This window comes from Aphelocoma coerulescens, chromosome 2 (genome assembly GCF_041296385.1).
Source record: "Aphelocoma coerulescens isolate FSJ_1873_10779 chromosome 2, UR_Acoe_1.0, whole genome shotgun sequence".
NCBI lineage: Eukaryota > Metazoa > Chordata > Aves > Passeriformes > Corvidae > Aphelocoma > Aphelocoma coerulescens.
In genome coordinates this window covers 69697186-69720896 of record NC_091015.1, presented here as the reverse complement: position 1 = coordinate 69720896, position 23711 = coordinate 69697186, and the positions used below count along the sequence as shown (strand labels likewise).

The 23711-nt window shown below is 41.6% G+C and overlaps 1 protein-coding gene across 1 annotated transcript; it reads left to right on the top strand.

Annotated features, from left to right (window-relative positions):
* Positions 1-696: 696 nt before the first annotated feature.
* ADNP2 (ADNP homeobox 2) lies at positions 697-21883 on the top strand. The gene is made up of 5 exons (XM_069007940.1): positions 697-827; positions 5913-6073; positions 7865-7984; positions 12573-12662; positions 16588-21883. The coding sequence occupies exons 3-5, from the start codon at positions 7877-7879 to the stop codon at positions 19552-19554; spliced, it is 3165 nt and encodes a 1054-aa protein (XP_068864041.1). The 5' UTR covers positions 697-827; positions 5913-6073; positions 7865-7876; the 3' UTR covers positions 19555-21883.
* Positions 21884-23711: the final 1828 nt, after the last annotated feature.

Here is a 23711-nt window from a genome sequence, read left to right as displayed (position 1 = left end):
CGGCCCTGCGATGGCGCCAAGGCGTGTCAGCCCCGCCCACAGAGGCGCCGCCAATGGGGAGCCTTCCCTCCAGGCCTCGCCTTGCCCCATTGGCCAGCAGGGGTGGGCGGGGCCTCCAGAACGCAGCAAATGCAAATGAGGCTCCACCCAGCATCCCAGGCGTACCAGGGCTGGGTAGTCACGTGGCAACCTTGCGTGTGGGCATGGTGTCATCAGGCTCCTCCCCGGGATGACGTCACGGCTCTCGCGAGAGCGCTCAGTGCTGCCCCTTGGAGGTATGAAGGGGCGCGGGTGAGCCCCAGGCTGGGCCCCGCCCCCACCTGAGGTCCCGCCCCAGACACGCCCATTCTATGGGGGAGCCAATGGGAGCGTTGACCGAATATCTCCCCATTGGCTGGCCGCCTGGCATGCAAATGACGCTCGACGTCACTTCCCCTGCCTGATCGAGCGCCATTTTCTCTTTCTGGCGGTTGATGCGGCGCGGGCGGCGGCGCGGGGGCGGCGCAGGCGGCGGGCGCTGAGGGAGTCGGGCGCGGGGCGAGGCGCGCGCGGGGCCCCGGCCATGCCGCCGCCTCCTCGGGGCGCGCGCTGAGCGCGGCCGCCGGGCCGGGAGGCGGGGCAGCGGGGCGGGGCCGCGGGCGCGGCGGCTCCGGCGGCAGCGCCGGGGGCAGCGCCGGGGGCAGAGCCGGAGCCGCGAGCGGCGGGTGGCGGCGGCGCGGGATCGCGGCGGGCGGCGGCGGCGTCGGCGGCCGCCGCAGGAGGAGGAGCGGGAGGAAGAGCAGGAGGAGGAGCAGCAGCGGCGGGGGCTCCCCCTGCAGCCCGGCCGGGTACGTGCGGCTGGGCGGGGCGGAGGGCGGTGAACGCCCCGGTGGCTGCGCGCTTTCGGCTCGGCGGGCGCTGCGAGCTCGGAGCGGCCGCGCTGGGCGCGGGCGGGGAGGGACGGGACGGGACGGGTCCGGCGTTGCCCCATCGTGTGAGGCGTTTTAGCACGGGGGACTTCTCCCGCTGCCTCGCCGCTGCTGCGGGCTGTGAATGGCTCGTTAGCACCGCGCTTCTTGCGTGTTGGCTATGTAATTGCGGGGCGCATTTCAGCGATGGGGTGTCTAAGGAACCAGCTTAATAGGGTGTCTCGAAGTCTGGATGAATAGTTTCAGTTACGTTTAATGAATTGCTTTAATTTGAAACAGTTTGCGGCAAACTGTAGCGTGGGCAGGAATGGCACACGTGCAGAACCAGCACTTCCTCACCAGTTAAAGGAATCAGTTAATGGAATGCAAAATTACGTTAAATAATATTGGGGTGCCTCAGCAGTGCATACGTTCAGAAAAAAAAGTTTGTGAATAATGTAAACAAACGCAACCCCCGCAGTGCAAGCCATGAAAACCATTTGAGTGCGCTTGCTTTGTGATCGAGAGCAGGTAATGGGGAGTTCCAGTTGTCCTGGTTTGTAAACGGAATAAAAGACACATGTTTGACTCCTGTTGTAGCCGTTCAGAGTCCTGTACTGCCAAAGTTAGGAACAACTCGGTTTCAGCTGGTAAAGTTCTGACGGGTAAAATACCGGGGAGAAGTTGGTTATTGTCCTTAATAGTTTCTTGTCATCAAAAATCTGTGTTCGTAAAAAACAGTTGTAAAGAACTATAATGAAATACTTTAAAAGACTGTTGGGATATTGAATCTATATTCCAGAAGTCCTTGTGTTCCTTTTAATAAATTTTCCCTTTAATTTTGATCAAGTAAAGGGGATTTCTTTAGCACAATATTTAGAGCAACAGGGTAAGAAATAAAGTATGTGGTAAGCTGTAGTAAGACCTATTACAAGGTATACTGTATATGATAGGCTGTAATAGTTCCTGTGGTTCTTTTCATGGAAGTTTTGTAAAAAACAACCTCCACAAATTACAGCAAATCTTTAGGAACAAGGAAGAGCGCGCACAGTGTTGTTGCGCCTTATGTTTTTCCACTGGGAACTCCTTGATTTGGGCTAAGTCTTACTGGGTGCTGGTAGAGCTGGCTTGTGTTTGAACACTTTAGTCCTTCCTCTGAAACCTGCTGCACAGCCCTGGATTGTTTTTTCAGTTCTGTCCCCTTGCTGACTTGTTAAAGGTTTGGATTATTTGTGCTGTGGACTGTTGTGCGCATTTGTAAAGTGCCAAGTCTTGGGGTCATACCAAACTGATGAGTGCAGCACAAATGCAGTAGGCTGGGGTTTGACTCTTCTGCTCACATACACATGGGGCTGACAGATCTTGCAGGATTTGAGTGGGCTCCATGCACATGCTTATGTCATCTAGGATGAACTTGAATCCTGCTGGGTTCAAAATCGAGTCAGTGCCCAGAGGGGACTCCCAAGAGAGTCAAGCATTGTATGAGTTAGTGCTTTAGGAAGACTGTGAGTTTAAGTGGTAGTGTCCCTTCATCTCTTCTCACCAGTCTTGGATAGCAGGGACTTGGTTGTGTGTTAATGAATCATACCAATAGTTATTTAAACCACAGTAGCTAAAGTTAGTGATCTAAATTTGGTTTGGTTTGTTTGGTAAGATGCAGGTTGTGCTGTGTCTTCATCTGTATCATCACATATCTTAGTGCTCAGTGTGTTCGCAGATGTTGAATGATGGTTGTCTTGGTGTTGGGCAGGATGACCTTTTTAACAGGTGATTTGTAGCTGTGAAAAGAGCAAAATTATTGTGACTCTTAAGAGATCTATGATTTGAGATGCTCAGAGGTTTCTGATATAGTTGGACAAAGAAGAGTTAAAGTTTTATTTATCTCTTACCTGAGATTTCTATCAAGTTGCACATGGATAGAAATTTGAATATAAGATGATAAAAGTGAATTACTTTGTTGACCAGAACTGCTCTTTGTAAGTTTTATTAGAATATATTTTTAATTACAACAGATTAAATAATGAACAAGAATAGCATCCATTCTAATCAGTTGACTCTTTTTCTTTAGGAGGCTTTCTTCCCTCTCCCTCCGTGGGCTGGATAAGCTTTGATGGTGCTGATGTACTTGTAAATCTGGTTAGGTCTCTTTCAGAAGGTGGAGATAAGAGTCCAGGAAATGGAGCTGACCATGTAATGAGTGGTTGAGCACATAGCCAGGTGTGACTTCTTAAGAGGACTTGTAAGCTTATCAGAAACGAAACAAAATTGACTACAGTAAAATTTGGCATGGCCAAGCCAAACTTGCATTCTTTGAGGCAGTTCCTTAGTGCGCCTGTCCTCCTAGATGCTCTCTGCCATCCAGTGTTCTTGTTCCTTAGATTCCTAGAAATACATCACATGCTTTCATTTCACTTTCAGGAGTGAAGCAGTTTTTACTGTTATCTGAGCTAATAGTGAATTATCAGCTTCTCATGAGTTTACTAAAATGAAAACAATTCATTATGGGTGCTTGTCAGTTCTTATAACTGCTGAAATACAAGTTGGTAAACAAACCTTTGAAAATACTCCAACCCAAATGTTCCAAACCAATTATAAAGGTCCTATAGAAGGTACAAACCTTTTATGAAGACCAAAGTCTTTATAAAAATCTGTTTATCAGTTACTAGTGACAGTTACTAGATAAAAGTCATAAAAACTAAGAATGATTCAATTTCCAAGGCAGATAATATGAAAGGACAAAGTTCCATAAGCCTTTCATAATTTCCGTACTCTGAACAGTTTTATGAACAACAGACCTAGTGAAGGCCAACTTAGGAACGCATCTGGAGATCTTGCTTCTGTACAGATTATCTGATGTCTAAAAGGGTTACCTTATAGCCATTTTCTCTGGATATTCTAGCATGCTTCTTTTCCTGAAATCTCTAAAAATGCCTGATTATCTCGTTCACTGGATTTTGCTGGAAGCATTTGCGTGTCCATTGAAGGCAGATATGTGCATCTTCCTTGTGCCAGCTCCATACCAACTCCATTTTAATTTGCTTGCAAATCCTGTTTCCTGTAGGAACACAAATGAAAGTGGTGCTGATTTCATGTAAGGAAAAAAGGTCTCACTGTGAACGCAGTCTGTCAGTGGAGGAGGTTGCCCAGAGAGGCTGCCAAACCTGACTGGCCAAAACAGAGTGCCCTGGCTGCAATTAATAGTTGAGCCTGCTTGTGGGAAGCTGGATTGGATATCCTCTTGAGGTTCCTTCCAAGGTGAACGAGAATGGTTCTAAGAAGTAGAATGAATAGGAACTTGGCATTTTGTGATGACTTCTCACTTTGAAGAGGTGCAGTGTTAGTGGTTTTGGTTTTTTTTTAATGCAGAGAAATTACAGTAAAAGATAGTTACTTTGCAAACTCTCTTTGACTACTAAGATACTGTGCAGACTGCTACCTTGTCTTTTAGGCTAGTCTTAAATACTGCAGTACTGCTGGAAGGGGGCAAGAATTTCGTTTGTGATCCTTGAAAAGTCAAATGTAGTTAGTTGGGTGTTGCAATCTGATAACAAATGTAGAAATGAAAGGAACCTGTAGTGTTGAATAAAACTCTCCTTTGTGTATCATTATGGAGATTTTATCTAAATAAGCAACAAATACAGGAATAGCTTGATGGCTAAAATGCCTGAGCAAGAATTGAATGGACTTCTTAAAATTGGAGACATCAACTGCTAAAATTATTATTTTATTTTGCTATAAACTTGCCTTGGTTCTGTTTATGAAATGGCACAGTCTGAAAACTCAGTGGATTATCAGGTTTTTGGGGAAACAACAATTAAAAGCAGTGAAAGATAAATTTTTGTCTTTTAGCTAGGCAGTGCAGTAAAATGATCAAGACTCAGTTTTACTGTAGTCCTTTCATGTTGAATTTGCTGGTTAAGAATGGGATGTGGACCAACAAATGCACGGAACCAAGGTGCAAGCTAAAGCTTGCAGAATGTCCAAAATACAAGAAAAATAAATTGTTAATGTAAAATTGTGGATAATAAACTGCATAATAAGGCATTAAACTGAGGGCTTGAGGGAATAAGTTTAGAAGGTTGACCTTTCCTGACCTTTATGATGGGGCAGTGCTGGTCTAATGGATATAGAGCCTCCAAGAGGATAGGTTTAGATTTGATATTCGGAAGAAATTCTTAACTGTGAGGGTGGTGAGGCAGTGGCAGAGGTTTTCCAGAGAAGCTGTGGATGCCCCATCTCTGGAAATGTTCATGGCTGGGTTGGATGGGGCTTCAAGTAACCCAGTCTAGTGGTAGGTGTCCCTGCCCATGGGAGGTGGTCTGGAACTGTATGATCTTTAAGGTCTCTTCCAACCCAAACCATTCTGTCATTCTGTGATTCTAGTGTGAGATGAGCAATTTAAGATCCTTATTCCCAAGCAGGTTGTTTAAATACCTACTGAATAACATTGCATGTGATGGCACATGCTGGCCTTTGGATTGAAGACCAACTGCTTGAAAACTGGAAAATTATTTATATTCAAGGGGTTTTTTGTTATGGTGGGTTTTTGGTGTGTTTTTCTTTCTCCTGGATTAATAACTTAAATTTCAGAATGACTACTGATTAAGAAAACTGTTGACATGCATGGATGTTGCGTACTTTACCCCTTGTAGACTGTTTCTTATTTGTGAGCTAGACATGCCTCGACAAATGCTTGCTTCACCTTCTTCAGTAGCATCAATGTATGAGTTGAAAGACTGAGATGGGGGAACTGTTTCCAGGGAAGCCTAATGTATGGAACCGCATTTCCTTCTGGCTGATCTGAGCGTGGTTGGTGGCATCCAGTCAGCTCTGTTACCCACACTGGACCATGGAGTTGATGTGCATAACCTGCTGTCAGAGGGACTGATCTTAAAGCTTTAACTAGACACTGTGCAAATTCCTAGTGGACTTCACTTTGAGAAGAGTATTTTATGTCAGATTTTTACTGCTTGCATTTTGAGAGAGTGACAGGCCAGTTACTCTGCTTTATTCCATTCTGTATAGGTTCCTGGTCTACACCCACCCCAGTGGTATCAGAATGTCTTCTGAACTTCCTGGTGATAAAAAACATTAGAAAACAAGACTAGCATCTGTCAAATGGGGTTCCTTCTCCATTTATCTCTACACACCTTTCCTTTCGGGGGAGAAGAAGGGAAGAATATTATGTGAGTTGTTTGAATTTTAATTATAAACTCCTCAGTTGTATGTTCTGTACATAAATTAAGGTTTGGGGGGCTTACATACAGACTAGAACGTTTTTTTAATATGGTTTGTGGGTTTTTTTTGTTTTTGGGGTTTTTTTTGGTTTTGTTTTTGGTTTTTTTTGAGGCTTAGCTTGTACCTGGTGCCTGATGCAGATGGGGATTTTGCAACTATTTGCATGAAAGTCTTACCGTTCGTTCAAAGTAAAGCTTTCATGTTGGCAGGGAGCTTGCTTTTTTTTTTGGTAAAGTACAGCTTTTCAAGATATTTGAGACCATCTGTACTGAAGTACTGTTTGGGGATTTCTTTTTTTTTTTCTTTTTCCTGTTCACGTGTGTCCTGGATGGATGAATTGTTTAGCAATAAGGACTAAGATGTTGTAAATGCTTCTGGATCCTCTGTTAGGTGTTTTAGCACCAAATAACTATGGAAGCTTTCAATGACCTTTTTCAGTGCAGGCTTAGGGTTAGGTTTTACCTTCTGTGTCCATTGTAGTTTCTTAAAGCTCAGTCTAAATTGCATCTTGCTGTAATCTTGGAAGGAGTTGACCAAGGCAGTTGACATACTTTTGAAGCTGAGCCCATGGGGATGGATACCTTACAATTTTATAAAAGTAGAAACTTCAGCAGGAAATCTAGATTTTACTAGCAATCATTTTAAGCATGTACGTGCATGACAGCAAACAAAATTATCAGAGACTTCTCATCCTGATGCTAACCTTCAAGGTGAAAGGTGTTGAATTTCTCCTTCCTAAACAAGATTATAGTAATTTTCTGAATAGAACTTAATAAAATTGTGGTGTTCATGTTCTTTTTCAAAAAACCCACAAAACCAGTGTTCCTGCCATGTAGGTACAAGGAGATCTGGGTGAAAAAATTGGAATTTTCTGTAGATAGAAGAAATGTAAAGAATTCCTCCCCCCCCCCCCAATTTTTCCTTTAAAATCAGTCAGGTGATCTACTGGGAAATACTAATGAGCCCCCTTCTTTGGCTTAAGGATTCTGTGTTTTCATATTTAAGAAATGACATCCTGGCCCATATCATCAATAGTGTGTCCAGCAGGACTGGGGCAGTGATTGGCACTGGTGAGGCCTCACCCTCAAGTGCTGTGTCCAGTTCTGGGTCCCTCACAACAGGAAAGGCATTGAGGAGCTGGAGTGAGTTCAGAGAAGGGCAGCAAAGCTGGGGAAGGGTCTGGAGCACAAGTCTGATGAGGAGTGGCTGAGGGAGCTGGGGGTGTTTAGTGTGGAGAACAGGAGGCTCAGAGGAGATCTTATCACTCTCTACAACAGCCTGAAAGGAGGGTGTAGCCAGGTGGGGGTTGGTCTCTTCTCCCAAGTAACAAGTGACAGGACAAGAGGAAATGGCCTCAAGTTGTACCGGGGAGGTTTAAATTGGATATTAGGAAAAAGTTCTGCAGAAAAAAGATTGCCAAGCACTGCAATGGGGTGGCTAGGGAAGTAGTTCTGTCCCCATTCCTGGAGGTATTGAAAAGACACATAGGTGTAGTGATGAGGGACATGGCTAATGGTGGACTGACTGCTGGGTTAATGTTTGGACTCGATCTTAGAGGTCTTTTCTAATCTAAGTATTTCCATTCTATGACTTTGCAGACTTTAGTTCTTATTTTAACACTGTTAAATGCAAGTGCCTGTGTTCAAGTATTTTGTCACTTTTTTTTTAAATTTTTATTTTATTTTTCCTCTTTTTTTTTGTTCTTTATTTTTTGGTTCTTGTGGTTTTTTTTCCCCCAGGAAAAGTGCAAAATGTTTCAAATTCCCGTTCAAAACCTTGATAATATAAGGAAGGCTCGAAAAAAAGTGAAGGACATTCTTGTGGATCTTGGGCTTGACAGCTGCAGGGAATTGTTGAAGGTAAAGCATTTGAAAGAATGTAAACTGATTTGAAATATAAACCAATCTGAAATGTAAACTCCTGAAAAATATTTCAGTTTCTGGTGTATGTATAATGCTCTGCCATAGATCTTTATGGGGGGGGTCCTTACTTCAGGGGTTACTCATTACTGACTGCTCATATGCCAGGGGAGGAGTTTAATGTGTTAGTATGTAACACTGCAAGAGGCTATATTTCTTAACAAGATGTGTCATAGATGGTGCTGCATATTCTGTGTTAGTAATGTTTCAACAAAAGGAAACAGTACAGCTTTAGGAAAAAATACAGTAGACTAATGAGTTTTTGTTTGTGTGCTATGTAGCAACGTTTTTCAATTCTTTTAAAATCTCAAGCAGATGAGGACTTGAGTCTCCTCAAAGACACCCCATCACATATCAAGGGCAAGCCTCTGAAGGGACATAAAGATTGTCAGCATTTCTGAAAAAGGATAAGCCTTTAAACTTTGTGTCCAGTGAAAAATACCAAAATTGTCTTACTGAGTTGTAGTTTGGTTCTGCATCTTAAAAAATATATGCAGGTGTACTGGGGCAATTAAGATGAACCTAGTACCATTGTCACCACTTCCAGAAGAAAATTATGTGCATCAGTCGGGAAGAATGCACACCATCAGATTGACAAGCGTAATACCAGAAAAGGTGCAAAAAAAGCAATGTAACTCCATTTTTTAACAATGGTGTCTTTCAGTGAGCTGGTGCACAGGCTTTTTTTGCTGTTGAGTATATTCATGACTTCGCATTGACTGTAGTCAAGAGGTTGATTGCTTCTGTATGGCAGTACTAAAGTAGGTTTAACACTTTATAAGGGTGCTGTTGTGTCTTTTGTGGTGGTTTCTTTCTGAAACTCTGTAAGTAAGTGATTGGAAGAAAATTGTTCAAGACTACATGCATAACTAATTTTGGAACATCCTTTGTTATTGCAGTTGAACGATGTTGTATATATGTAAATGTCGTAATAGCTCAAGGAAAATTACAATGTCTAGTAATTTCTGTTTACTTGCTGGTTTTACTGTGTTAATACTGTTCTGTAATCACACTTCTAACTCAGAACCTGAGTCTGTCTTGACCATTTGAAGTAGGAATGTTTTGATGGTGACAGATTTTTACTATGAAATTGCTTGTGGTCTCTTTGATTGTTGCATGGACTTCAATAGTAAATAAGTAGTAATCTGTTTTGTATTTGGTTGGGTTTTTGGGGATATGTATAATGTGCATTTAGTTGGTTTTGCTTCATTTTTAATAACTGGTGGTGGTGGGAAACCTGGCAAACATTTCCACTGTGGAAAAACCTCTATGAGATTTGGGCCAAAAAATACCATATTAGTTTTTTGGTTTTTTTTGTTTTTTGTTTTTTTTTTTTTGCAAATAATTCTTCCTCAACCAAGTTCATAACTTCAGTTTGTTTTTTCCAGGTAATTTGGGGCTGGTTTTGGTACAACTTCAGCAGCAGGAAGAATGGTTTCTATAGCTTGATTTGTACTTGGTTCATATCATGATGGTATTTCTTTTTGGTAGCATGGGATGTGTGAGGTTTTAATAAAACTTAGAATCATAGAATGGCCTGGGTTTGAAAGGACCTTGAAGACCATCTAGTGAGAAGTACCTTCAGTTTGTTTGTTGTCTCAAATACTGAGATTTGATGTCTGGACTCTATGAAGGGGCTGGACAGTGTAAAAAATGGATTGAAATATGGTATGATACAAACATGACTTGCATCTGGTCCTGAAATTGGTCTTGCACTGTTGTAATAAGGCATGATAATGGACAATAGTTTGTGAGGAAGATAAAGGAATTTAATGTATGACTAGTACCTCCCTGTAGCTTAGCGACCAAATGGGTTAGTTTTTAGGCTAACTGATCTCTGCTAGGAAGAAAACCATGAGCATTTTGGCTGGAGTACTAGTTTGATTCTCCAAGTAGTGTGTTCAAGTCCACTGCAAGGTCAGAGGTTTTCCTTTAATAAACTGTTTCAGCTTCTCTAACATACTGTGATATTTAGGGCCATGAGGGTGATCAGGGGGCTGGAGCACCTCGGCTCTGAAGCTGATGCTGATGGGAGAGCTGGGGTTTTCAGGCTGGGGAAGAGAAGGCTTTGGGGAGACTTCATTGCAACCCTCTGGTACCTGAAGAAGGCTCATAAAAAGGAAGGAGAGGACTTCTTATACGGACAGATAGGGACAGGACAAGGGGCAGGAATGTTTTAAACTGAAGGAGGAGAGGTTTAGATTAGATGTTAGGAAGAAATTCTTTATTCAGAGGGTGCTGAGGCACTGGCACAAGTTGCCCAGAGGAGCTGTGGATGCCCCATCCCTGGCAGTGTATCAGACCAGGTTGGATGGGGCCCTGGGGCAACCTGGTTTAGTGAGTGCCATCCCTGTCCATGGCAAAGGGGCTGGAGCTAGATGATCTATAGGGTCCTTTCCAACCCAAACCATTCCATGATTCTGTTCTATGATTCTGTGTCTTCATTTAAACTCTGAGCTTTTTATCTTTTTGTTCTGGACAACTGTGATAGTTTTAATACAGAGGGGAGAACAGTTCTTAGTTTAAAAATGTTTTTTTCTTCAACCTAAAAATACCCATTATGCATCAGGATTAGTCAGGCTTCTCAGAGGGCTTTGTTCCTTTCTTGTTACCTTTCCCTTCTGTTTTCCTCGCCTCCTGGAAGTGAGAAATGTGGGAAGGGTATAACAAATAAGTGGATCTCTGTTTAAAGCAAGTGTTCACAACAGCCATTTGCACCACTTACTAATTGTATTGATAAGAATGATTATTTTTATGAGTAGATATTTCTCTGTAGGAAATAGCCATTTCAGCAAAATGATTTAGACGTATTGTCACGTGTGTTTGGCTTGTGGGAATCTGGTATTTGAGTGTAGGAGCCTGTCTCTCAAACCAAAAACAGAACATGTTTCAGATGAGCCATAAACTTTAAGAAACCTTTTTTTAACAGCGTGTAATTTACTCCAGCATGTTCAGCTGAAACTTTTTTAGTAAATCTCAAGTCTCTTCATTTTCTCTATCAAAAATAGTTCTCCAAAGTTCTGGGATTTCTCTTGCTCCATGCAAGAGATCTTTATAAAGTGTTCTTGGTTTGTTTGTTTTTGTTTGTTCATTTGTTTATTTTAAAGGTTTGGCTGAAGGGCGAATACGTGACTCATAGGTGTTGATTAGATTGCACGGGATTTGTTTATTGTTGCCCTGAGCTTTTCTAGATTCTCCTTGGGCATACATGATGGTTGAAAAAGCTAGACAGCGTATTGCAGACTCAGCTACACTTTTCTAAATTCTTGAATAATGAAGTTTAAATCAAATGATCACTGGCATGATGTTCTGTCTTACTGTAATCTGTTGAACACACAGGAATGCTCATATTTGCATGTGTGGACAAGAGCCTAGTGTAGACAGAGCCTGCATTAAGTAGGATTCTGTATTTGATTGTTTCTCTTTGTTGCCAAGTATATTCTGTATTGCTTCTAAATTTCACATAACACAAACTGTTAGATTTGTGAATTCCACTCCTTTGATAAGGTCATCTGATCTTAAATGTTATTTATTATCTGCTTCCGCTGTTGCAGTGGAGTTTGGTACAGAGGTGGAAACATTTTGCCTTCTCTAAGTATCTGCAGAGTTTTGAGTGAAGAGGGATTTGTGGAAGGGAAGAATGTGAGGGGAGAAGAGGTGCAAGTTTTCTATGGGTAAAGCCTGGATTTGTAGCCTGTGTTTCATCCAAGGCATTCTGTTGAATCTAGCCTAGGGTCTTCAAAAATGCCCAGTAAACAGGAATCTAGTTTGTTCGGTTGGGTTTTTTTTTCTCCGATTAAGGTTGTGTTTAAATATGTGTGGGTCTCAGAAAACTGGAGATGAACTTAGCATTTTTAGGGTAGTAGCTGGCTTTGGCTTGAGGAACATAAACTGCTCTGATGGGATTGACTAGAAGAAGGCTGTAAGGAAAGTTGCTTTCCCTAATAGAGTTGTTGCAGACATGGTAATATTGTTGTCTTTGCATCTTCAGGAAAAGCAGCTCTTGGAAATCAGCTTCTGTGAATGTCTTTTGTTTTTCCAAGTTAAAAGTGTAACACTGCTATGCAGATTTAATACTAAAACCTGTTGCAAAGTAAACCATAGTGGTTAGTTAATAAATGGAAATAAGCAATGAAATATTACTGATCAAGGAGGAGGAAGGTAGAGGGAGAAAATACTTTGAGTGTTCACTGTGAATTCCACTGGAAGCAGTGGAATTCAAGTGTAAATATTTTCATTCCCTATATTATTTTCAGTAACTATGAAATGTTCAGAATTCCTACTCTATTACCAGGCAGTCATATGGACAAACATTTGAGTTAAAATAAATCAAAGATGGTCAAAGAAGTAATTTCTTTGAAAGGAGTTTTGGGACCAGTGTCTGAATGCTGTATGGACTTCCAAGTCATCTTCTCTTTGTGTGGGTTTTTCTTTTTTATTTTTCCTTATTTCCTATTGAGAATTTCTTTATATTCAGAACAGACTGCAAAAGCCTTGTTTTAATTTCTTGTTTTTATTTTACTTTTAGAATCTTAAAAGTTTTGATGCAGGTGAGAGCTACTTTTGTAACACTTCATGGAGTGATGTCTCTCCTTGGGAGCCTGTGGGCAAAAGGAAGGTATGTATGTTTGTGGCACGAATTTTGGGTAAACGTGTTTTGTGGAGTTGCTGAATTTTACGATGTTCAGAAATTGGGAGGCAGCTTTTTTAATGGAAAAAAATAGCTTTAACATTTGTTTTCTTAAGTGCTGTTAGTCAGGGAAAAATCTTACATTTCCTCTTTGCTTTTCCCTGTAATGTAGCCGGTTATGAGGACTTCAATTGCCATTTGCTGTCTTGAAGGATACAACCTTGAACATCGGTGTTTAAGATGTCACACTAATCATTTGCATTTTTAGCCTAATCTAACATGTAGCCTTATCATGGTCTTGTGTGCAACATGGCTCCTGTTTCTGGAAGGGTGAAAATGTGATTGCGTAGATGCAAGTGGATTATGATGAAATTATTAGTGGCTTGATGTGGGGTGGCAGTGGAAAGCTCTTTCCAGTTAGATTTGTGTATGTGAAGCAGCTTTTAGTTCTGTATAGCTAGACTCTGCAAGAAAGGCAGGCTTGAGAGGAACAATTCTATAATTGTATATAGTAGCAAGTTTCTACGATGCAGTGTAGAGCGGAGGAGTATATCCAGAAAAAAAGGTGGACTTGTCAGTCTTAGTGAAGAGTCTTGGGGCCCCTCATTGCCTCCATATGGAAGACCTGTCAATGGCATCTAAACAGCATGCTCTTTTCATCTTGAATCAAAAGGTGATGCTTTAGAATAGTGTGGTGGGGGGGTTGTCAGGACTATTTTGTACCATATTTAAAACATCTGCCTTTATCTTTAAAGCAAACTAAGATTTCAAAGTGGAGCAGTTTCAGTCCCCAGCATACAGGCTGACCAAACAAAGCTTTGTCTTTGTCAAGCTCTCATTAAGTAGGATTCTACCCTTCAGGACCTTTGTCTGCTTTGTTTCCTATTTCTCAATGTCTGAACTTGAGTTCACATTTACGACTGGAAGTTCATCTGTTCACGTGACTTTGTGGACGAAAGAGTCAAATGAGACTTTTTGTTTGAGTTGGGATAAATTGTGTCCAGGCTCTTAAGTGCCACTTCAGATGAGGCTTACAGTTACGTTTACTAAATACTGCCTTTAGTTTAGGTGAATGGAATAAATCTTGTTAATTGTTAATAATGGTTTCTCTTTTTTCCCCTCCTTTTTAATTTATTCTTTATTCACATGAAAAACGTCTCCCTTTACCAGGTCTATCTTCTGGCCCCACTCATGTTATTTGAGCTCTGCTCTTGCTGGTTCTGTCTCTTTTGCCTTTTCCTCTACCTTCTGACTAAAGAAAGAAGTTCAGTGTTGGGAGATTGTGTTAGATGAGCAGCAGAGGTTCCCCTTCCTCACCAGACATGAAATAGGAAAGAACAGGATGAAGATGGACTAGGTGAAGTTTGTCTTCCTTCGCCAGTCCTTTAGGAAAAATGATAAGCTATTTCAGTGAAAGTGGAAAATAACTAAAAATTGTGCACTAGAGAGGGAAGCTTCTTTCTTCCCTATTGTCTGGAGGGACATAAGGCAGAGAGACTGGTCCCTGACCAGAAGGGAGAAATATGTGTCCTGAGTCAGGTAGTCAGCATGACCAGTTATATCTGCCCAAAAAAGGAGATTGGAATCTGATCTGATGAAATTCAGTGTAGACTTGGTAATATGTTGCGGTCTCTTGGAACAGATTTGCTAAACTGTCTTTTGGATACTAACCATGTTCCTATCCATTTTCTTTAAACAATTTTGGTTTATTGATATATATCATTCATGTATCATGCTGCCTAGATTTGGGAGAAAAGAAGTCAATCCTTCAGGATGTTGTATTCCAAAGCTGTTGCCGTAAGGGGAAAATAAGTTGTTTCTGCCTGTAAACTCAGTAGGCTGGAGAAGATGTCTGTGTAAGTGTAGTTGGTGGTTTCCACTGTTCGTACTATTTTTAGGGAGACATTAACAGTTTTGGAAGAACTTTGTTTGTTGGAGGCTGTCCTGTCTTTCTGCATGTTTCTAGGTCATGGGGAATGTGAGACTACATAGCAGAAAGTGTTACTATGTTCTGGGGTAGGTTCTTTGAGGGAGGACTAATTGAATTTACCTAGATGTTTCTAATAAGCCTTCTTTTGGATTCCATTTTTACAGATGAGGGTTGTGTTGGTCAATCTCCAAGATGCTTTGTTTTTCCTAAGTGGCTTGCAATTCTTATTTTGTCAAATTTTCTATAAAACTGGGATACCATTGGTAGACTGTGGTAGCACTTGTGAACAGGAAAAGCAGATGAATATGCATGGAGAACATGCCGACAGAATGGTTTGTACAGTGTTTGTGTGGAAGAGCTCTATTTCATACAGAGAATATCAAAGCAGCAGACTTCACATGCTTCTGTTCTGTTGAAAGAGAATTGTTTGGAATTTTTTCTTTGTCACTTACTCCTTCAGAAGTAGTTAGGCCTATCTTCTAGTAATGTTCTGTGTGCTTCATTACTTCATTACTGTCAGTGGCCTTTCTCCAGGCAAAATGCTTGAAGATTGATGTGTCTGCTAATTTGCTTTGTTGCTGTTTAGTAGCAGCTGAGATTAGACATGTAAAGAGTGTAAGTAGAAGGTAATTCAGTGATTTCTTAGCAGTGTACTTCTTCAGCAGCCTTAGCCAGCTAGTGGCATTGTCTGACCCAGTCTTTTGAATTTGGAGCTTAGATTTTGGTTATCATCAGGAGACTCTCCTCGTACTGCTAGTAGATGGCTGTCTGGGTTGTCTGTAGATGGCTGACTGTAACCTCCATGGCTGTATGACATGGCAAAAAAAACCACCTGCATGTGTTGTGTTACTGTTCCTCATGGTAGGTCAGTGAGATGTGTGTGGGTGATCTAACTGGGCTGGATGCTGTAGTGGCAGAACAGTTTGTTCTCTTTGGGCTCTATTTCATGAGGGGCAGAAGTCAGTGAGGTGAAAAACATGTCTGAGGGAACAGACAGATTCCACTAGATGTTTGAGAGTGCAGATTTGTCGCATGGATGTTGCTGTGACTGATTCTGTAGTTTTTGTCAGGAGCCAGGGTTAACTTCCCAGGAAGCTGATCAGAAAGAATGGTTGATGGGGATACCTGTTTTTCAGAAAGAACAAAAAATGTTCATATGGATATGAAAAGCAGTGCTGTCATGTGACATATAACTGAGGGAGCAAACCACTGCTTAGTGCATGATAGATGTATTCTTAAACAGTTAAAAATACTTCCCTGAGAAGAATGTGTATTCTCTATACTGAGCATTTTTGAGGAAATTTCCTAAAGAAATTACTATGATGGGATGCCCAGTATGTGTGAGTTAATACAAATTGTATGTATGAGTTAATACATTGCTGCTTTATCATAGAAGGAGGTTTTACTACTCTCTATTATTATTTTGGCTGCAGAAGAATGTTCCTAATAAAATCAGTTGTTTATGGCTTTATTGGAAAGGTCCTTCTGCAGAGTTTTCAGTTAAGAGTAGGCTGTTGAAATACAGAAAAAAATCCCTGCCTGTTCTCTCTGTTGTCTTTTTATCCAGTAGATAGGAGTTGGTCTTGAACTAAATAAAGCTTTTGAAGTGTTATAGTAAAAGGACTACTATTCCTAATTGCTAAGGCTTAACGTCCTATGTACAGAGGGATACAAATTCTTCTTGGCTTGTTCTGTGATTCCTGTCTTTAAAAACAGGCTTCAGAATTACTTCTTGTGAATTAGAGTAGAAGTAAACTCATTTAAGGCTTCTTAGTAAATTATAATGAAATAAAAAAGGCGCAAATATTTCTCCCTTTAAGTATTTAATCTTAAAACTGCTTTTCAAAACCAGAAGAAACTTGACAAGATACATACTATGTGTCCAGTGAAGGCATTTTTGACAGGTGATAGTGTGGGTTTAAACAGATACCAGTGATGTAGGAGCTGGCAGTTTCTAAGTGGTTGTTTTTCTTTTGTTTGCAGAGATACAGAACAAAGCCATACTGCTGTAGCTTATGCAAGTTCTCGTCCAAGTTGCTTACTTCTTTCAAGAATCACTTGCATCGTTACCATGAGGATGAAGTGGACCAAGAGATGGTGGTTTCTTGCCCAAAATGTGCATTTTCTTCTCATCCCAAAGTAGTGGGAAGACACATCCGGATGTTTCATTCATCTAATAAACGAATACAAAATTATACAGTCAGCATTTTAGATGGCATGAAACAATTTAGGAGTGACATCATAAACTTCACGTGTCTAAAATGTCAATTCACAGACACCTTGTATTACAATATGAAGAAACATGTACTGATGAACCATTTTAACAACTTAGTAAGTGTATATTTTGGTGAGAAATGTGATGAAAGTACACCAAATTCAGTTGAGTTCTACTGTAAAAAATGTAATGTTCCTGCAAACAGCCCAGATTGTTTAATGTACCATATCTTGACAGCTGAAACACACAGAGACCTGGAGAACAAACTTCGATCTCTGATTTCAGAACATATTAAGAAACCTGGACTTGCGAAACAAATGTATATTGCTCCAAAGCCTGTCCAAGGTATAGCAGCTGCTGCTCCATCTTCAGGGCTTGCTGCTGTCCCAACAGGTTCCGTGACTGCTCCAGGTTGCATCCAGGTTGCATTTCCACAGACTGATCAAAACCAGAGCACGGTGCAGATACAAGCAGTTCAGGACACAGTCGGACCAGTGACCGTCCCAAGTGCCTCTGGCAGCGTCCCACAAACCACCTCTGCTCCCACCACTAGGTCCTCGCACGTCACTCTTGTGCCCAGCAATCCTCCCATGGGTCAGAACAACGTTTGTATTCAGCCGTCGCCTTCCCAGCCCATCATTGTTTCTCATGGGCTGCCTCTTAATCATTCTGTTGGGACCGTAAATAGAACTGTGGCCCCTGCAGTTCTTCCTCTTAATCAGCCTGTCATGCCTGGGCTCTTTCCTGTTAATCAACCCATTGGTACTATAAACAGTCCAGTTCCAGCTGGAACGCTCCCTGTTACTCAACCTGTCAACCCTGTGAATCAACCAGTTGCACCAGGAGTCCTCTCTGTGAATCAGCCAGTTGCTCCAGGAATTTTGTCTGTCAACCAGTCACTTGGGAACATGAACAGACCCATTGATCCCAGGGTCCTTCCTGTGGCGCAGACAGTTGGGTCAGGTGTTCTCCAGCTTAACCAGCCTGTTGCCCCTGGGGTGGTTCCTGTCAGACAGCCTGTTGGACCTGGGTTCCTTCAGCTTAATCAGCCTGTTGCCCCGGCAGTTATCCCAGTAAATCAGCCAGTTCAGCCTCCGGCTTCTCAAAGCACAGCTTTTTTGACTGCGGGCCCTATAGTGAGGCATTTCATGCAGGCCAAGCAGGTTAATGGGATGCAAATGTACACTCTGACCCCCATCTCAGTTACTTTGCCCGTACCTCCTGGTGGCGGAGTAGCAACTGTGACACCTCCACAGGTACCCATCCAGCTCATGCAGTCGGGGTCAGTGACTCAGCTGTCCCAGTCACCAGCCAGTGCTCCCTCTCCTCCTGTGGTTCTGACCTCTGAGAATGTGTCCTTACAGGCTTCCCCGCCTGCTCCTGAAACAAGCCAGGCTGTCAGACAGGCCAAGCAGTGGAAGACCTGCCCTGTTTGTAACGAGCTTTTCCCATCAAATGTCTACGAGGTGCACATGGAGGTGGCCCACAAACCACGTGAAGTGAAAGTAGAAACCCCAGAACCTCACAAACTTGCAGCTTGCGCACCCTTTCTAAGGATGACAGAAAAAACGATCCGGTGTTATGCTTGTAAATGTTTTCTCTGTGAGGAAGAGCTCATGAAACATATCTTCATGCATGGCTTATCTTGCTTGTTTTGCACAGGAACTTTCTATGACTTAAAAAGCCTCGTGGAGCACAATAAAACTGCACACAATGGGAGAAAGCAGTTGCATGCAAGTTACAGCAACAGAGGAATTCAGCTAGGTAATGATGCGCAGGGTGGCCTTGTGTTTCCACACTTCGATTTCAACACAGTGCTACCAGATGAAGACATGGGTGAAAGAGAAGTACATTTGGCAGTGCTTGTTGGAATATATTCAACAGTTCTTGTCCCTGTTTACATCAAAGTGAAACCTCAGACAGCACAAACGAACAGGAGATGCACCAGAAAAATGTTCACCTGTCCCTTTTGCTTAGGTACGTTTGCTGGTAGAGAAACCTATGAAAAGCATTTGAAAGAGCGGCATCATATAATGCCGACTGTACATACGATTTTAAAGTCTCCTGCTTTCAAGTGCATCCACTGTTGTGGTGTGTACACTGGAAATATGACTCTGACAGCTATTGCTGTACATCTGCTCCGTTGTAGAAGTGCCCCCAAAGACACCAACTCAAGCCTGAAGATGCAGCTTGAACGCACTGAGAAGAAAGAGCTGCTGTTTGTGAATGGTGAGAAGCATATTTCTGTGGTACTGAAAAGAAAGCAATCAGATTCCTGCTTTATTGCAGAAGACCAAAGGAATAAGGAACAGCAGCCTCTGAGCTTAAGTACTGGCATAGCTCTGTCTCCAGAGAACGAAGTGAATTCAGGGGTAGTGCCTTTCAAGCGACAAAAGATTAGGACTGAGATGAGGAAGCTTCCTTCTAGCGAGGATCTCCGGTTTCTAGCGGTAGATCCTAATCAGTATGATCACAATTCATATGAGGCACAGAAACAGTTTTTGTCAGACTACTTTCACAAGAGGCCATATCCTTCTAAGAAAGAGGTGGAATTACTTTCCTTGCTGCTATATGCGTGGAAAATTGATGTTGCATCATTCTTTGGAAAAATGAGGAATACATGCTTAAAGGCGGTAAAACATCACAAGCCATCTGTGCTGATGGGTTTCAGTATGTCTGAACTAAAAAACATTAAGCACAGTTTGAATTTAAAAGTTGGACCATTGGATATGTAACCCAGCTTTTTATAACAGCTAAAAGCAATCCATAATTGCATACTTATAATTTAGCAGTTTATTATATTGTTTGTTTTGACTTGCAGACTGGCCTCTTGAAGGGTGCAGTAGTACAAAAAGTATCATTCACTTACTGTTATTGTGAAAGGCACACGTAGTTGTGTATTTTAAAAGCTAAAACCTTCAGACTTAAACATCTGGAACTTGTTTTAGCTTTTTACCTTTTCTGGGGGTAGTGTTGTGGGTTCTTTTGTTGTGGTGTTTTTTTTTTTTTGTTCCACTTCCATTTATTTTTCTTGCCCTCCAGGTTCCCATTACATTTTTTATACCACCATGTAAAACACTTGTCCTGTTAAAACCAAATTTTATTTTATTTTTCTGAATGTCGTCTTTTTTAAGTAATGAAATGTGGGTTAATGTTGGTTAAAATAACGAGGTAAACGATGTAAATAACATATATTTGATTATTTGAATTTTTAAGTCCTGATACATTGACCTATCTTTTGGTTTATCTACTCGAGAAGTGACTGCGGCCTTTACATCCGTTGCCCCTTCAAATTCCCAGTGCACTGGTAGCAGTGAAATACATGGCATTGTGTTTTTTTCCTCAGTCAAAATACCTGTGCCAGTTAAGTCTGGTGATCTGTAGTTCCTGCTGAGTATTACCATGGTGAGGACTGAGGGGCTTTCGGGTGCCTATTGAAGTGTTACAGTGAACTGGCTTGAAATGTTTGTGTTATCTGTTAAATAGATCTTGCTAACCAGAAGTGTTTATCCTTCTTGTTTGGTGTTGAAGCCTGGTTGTTCAAGTACCTATGGTTCAAAGCTTGGCATCAGCATTTGTTTTATTTTCTTTTTCAAAAAACAAAGCTGCTTTGGAGAGTGCTTTGATACATTGAGTGTATGACCTCTGTGCATGTCACTTATCTGTAGAAGCCCTATCCAAATATCACCCAAATTTGGTGGAAGGTCTGACATTTTAAATTGCTGTTTTATGAGGTAGTAACTGAGTAGTCTACTCCCCAGCAAATTAGATCCCTGGGTTGAAGTCCCTTGTGTCAGAAATGGTACAGACTGAAACTGGATGAATTGGTAGCATCAAGACTTTAAACTGTTGGGTACTTGAGCCAAGGATATTCATGTAGTGATTGGTTCTTGTTGGCCTATAGAGAGCGTCACAGTAGTATAAAACCCAAATAGCCTTACCTTCAGTATGGACCAACATCTCTGTTGCAGATTATAGAAAAGCTGTTGGGAAGGTTCACTTGAGTTGAAGCACAAACTGGTGGCCACATTAAGGCCTTGTTGAGTACTGTCCTTTCTGGATATGCTTGTTTTCATCTGGCTTGTCAAACAGTGCCTCCAGTATTAACAGCCAGTTCCATAATAAATAACCTGTAAGATGTGTTGGTTTTATTTCCTCCTCTTCATCCCCCTCTCCCCACCCTCTTTTCTAAGAAAAGAGTAAGAGTTCACTTGTGCCAGTGTTACAAGGAAAGGGTGATATGCCCACGCTTATTTCTATTTTTTAGGATAGTAAGCATGCTTTTGCCCTGTGCCATAGTTTTTAAAGCACATACAGAATGTTTTATTGCTGTTTTTGAAAGGGTGTGACATTTTTAGCAGAATTTGGTTACTTCCTGCCTGGGGTTCTGTAAGTTGTGTTTGGAGTTATATTTTGGATAAAATCTTACTATTTTCATATGATTGCTTCAAGGAGTTTTAATGTGTATGTAACATATGGTTACTTAGAGAGAATCTGCTATTTGGAAAAACCTAGTAATTTAATAGTGGTGTTAAACAAACATAAACAACATTTATGGGATCAGTTGCACTCCCCACCCCAAAAAGTGATTAAGAACCAATGTGTTCTTACAGCCTAATAATAGCTCATTAAAAATTTAAAAATAGAGTATACTTGGCCATAGCACAGTTCATGAAGCCTATTCAGAGGGCTTTGAATGAGGAAGAGGGATATGCTCTCTAGAAGTTCTGAAATGTAGGCACTCAGTCTCACTCTTACAGCCTCGGCCCTGTGGGCCCTGTCATCTTTGGGGCAGTTCTGCTGGTGCTGGTGAGACTTCAGCATGGGGGAATTGGGCAGTGTGTGTCTGGGGAAAGCTTGCCATGAATGAGGAAAGATTGTCGAGAGAACAGTGTGGCTGTGGGGAGCTGGGAAGTCATTTCATGGTTTGTTGATGCTCGGGGCACCAAGGGAGCAATCCAGTCTTACCAGAGTTTTCCTACATAGTGTCCAGTGTTGATGTTAAGCATTTTATTTATTGGACTTTGATTTCACAGTTTCAAATAAACCAGATTTTTAACTTTCTTTTAGGTGTGTGTGCAAATGATTGCGTATCCATCCCCTTCCTTCTTTTAATACATTCAGAGAACTTCATGTGAACATTTCTTTTGGTGCAAAACGGCTGTTGAAGGAGACAAGAGAAAGTAAGATGTAGAACTTGGATCTAGATGCTTCAGGTAGATCTTAGTGCATTATAGTAATTATTTATTATCTCAAATATTGATAGCTTTGTATTTTCCTAAAGGCTGATACTCTTAAATCTTGGTATTAATTTGCTATCACTAAATGCTTGTGCTCTTGTTAAGTGGGTACTGTAGAAATAAAAACCAGATGAATTTTGAAATGTGGAAGTGGTGACTGAGAATTGCAGTATGGTCGTGGTTTTCAGGAAAGCCAAGGAGCTTGAAAACAGCCAAATTAAAAATCAGTGGCTTTAACTAAACCAGGCTTTTAGCTGTAGGCTTCTCACGGGTGAAGTAATTTGGATGGAAACTGTTAGTCAGGAAAGACACTGCTGCCCCTGCCTCGGGCTCCATGTGGGCAGTGTGGTAAATGCCTCTGGCACTTCTCTAAGGACAGAGCGGCACACTCCTAGAATATGGGAATGGGAAAGCAAAGGAGCTGCCCTCTGCAGCAGACTTTACAAATACAAGTCCTTGAAGCATGTGAAGGGAGTTCTGGTCCACTGTAAAAGAAGCCCAGTTTGGAAAAATGCTGGTTGGCTTGTAAGATGGTTGTAGCAAGTATTTGTTTCATATGGGACTGAAAAAGCCACAAATTTGCATGTATTCTGCTGCTGAAATATGTTGGTCTGGAGAGGTGTCTGTGTTTGTGCAGTAGTACTTTGTTGTACCTTGAGTTCTGTGCCTGTGAAATAGTGGGATAACTTACTACCTGAATATGTAGTAGGAAGGTTTTTTGTTATATTGGTCATGTTCTGTATATGCTCGTGTGCTGGGAGTTAAGTGAATGTTGTTTCGTTAACTGACATTTTGGAAGGGGCCAATAACCAAAACACCTTCATGGTGGTTTTTCAATACTGTATTCTTGTGTGGAATGCTACCTACTTTCACTGTCAGACCAAACTTTTTTTTCCTTCGGTGTTTGAAATTCAGAAAACCTCAGATGCTTATTTAGGTGGCTGTGGAATATAATTTTTGGGTGTGCAGTTCTCAACTGCAGTTCTCAAAATTATCTATAAATCTGTAATTCTACTGCAGCTGGCTGTGCCATTTTCAAATATACTTCTCAAAGTTGATTGTAGATGCCTTTTTGGGGGGAAGATACTTGATGCTAAGTAGCAAAGTACAGATACAGGGGGAAAAAAGTTGCAATCTAAGAGCAAAGGGATGTCCCCTCCTCCCCCCTTCCCCCCCCAAACCCTTAAGGAAATGAAATCATTTATGGCTTTTCTTAAAAGTCAGTAGACTTTTGACTCCTCTGCAATGTGCATGTGAAAAGGACAAATTGAGAGTATCAATGAATGAAGGAGAACTTTTCGGTGCTGCATTTAAAGGCTTAACACCTCGCTTTAGTGCCTACTCGGCTGCTCAGATCTGACAAGCAGCCTGCAGCTGTGACCATTTCTCTTCTTGAGTACCAGATCCCAAAACATGTGTGACATTGTTCATTTTGCTCTGCACTTGCCCATTTTAACATACTGAGTGTGAGAGGGCATCTGTGGTGTGTGTGCTTATGATGCTGCCTGGTTTGTTTGAGGGGTGTGTTGGTCTGCAGATAATCAGGAACACATGGCCTGCATTCCCATCCTCTTAATTCCACATCAACTACTGTTCATCAAGGTTTTACCTAGTAGTATGTTCTAGAGCAGCTTGTAATAGAATGAGGGGAG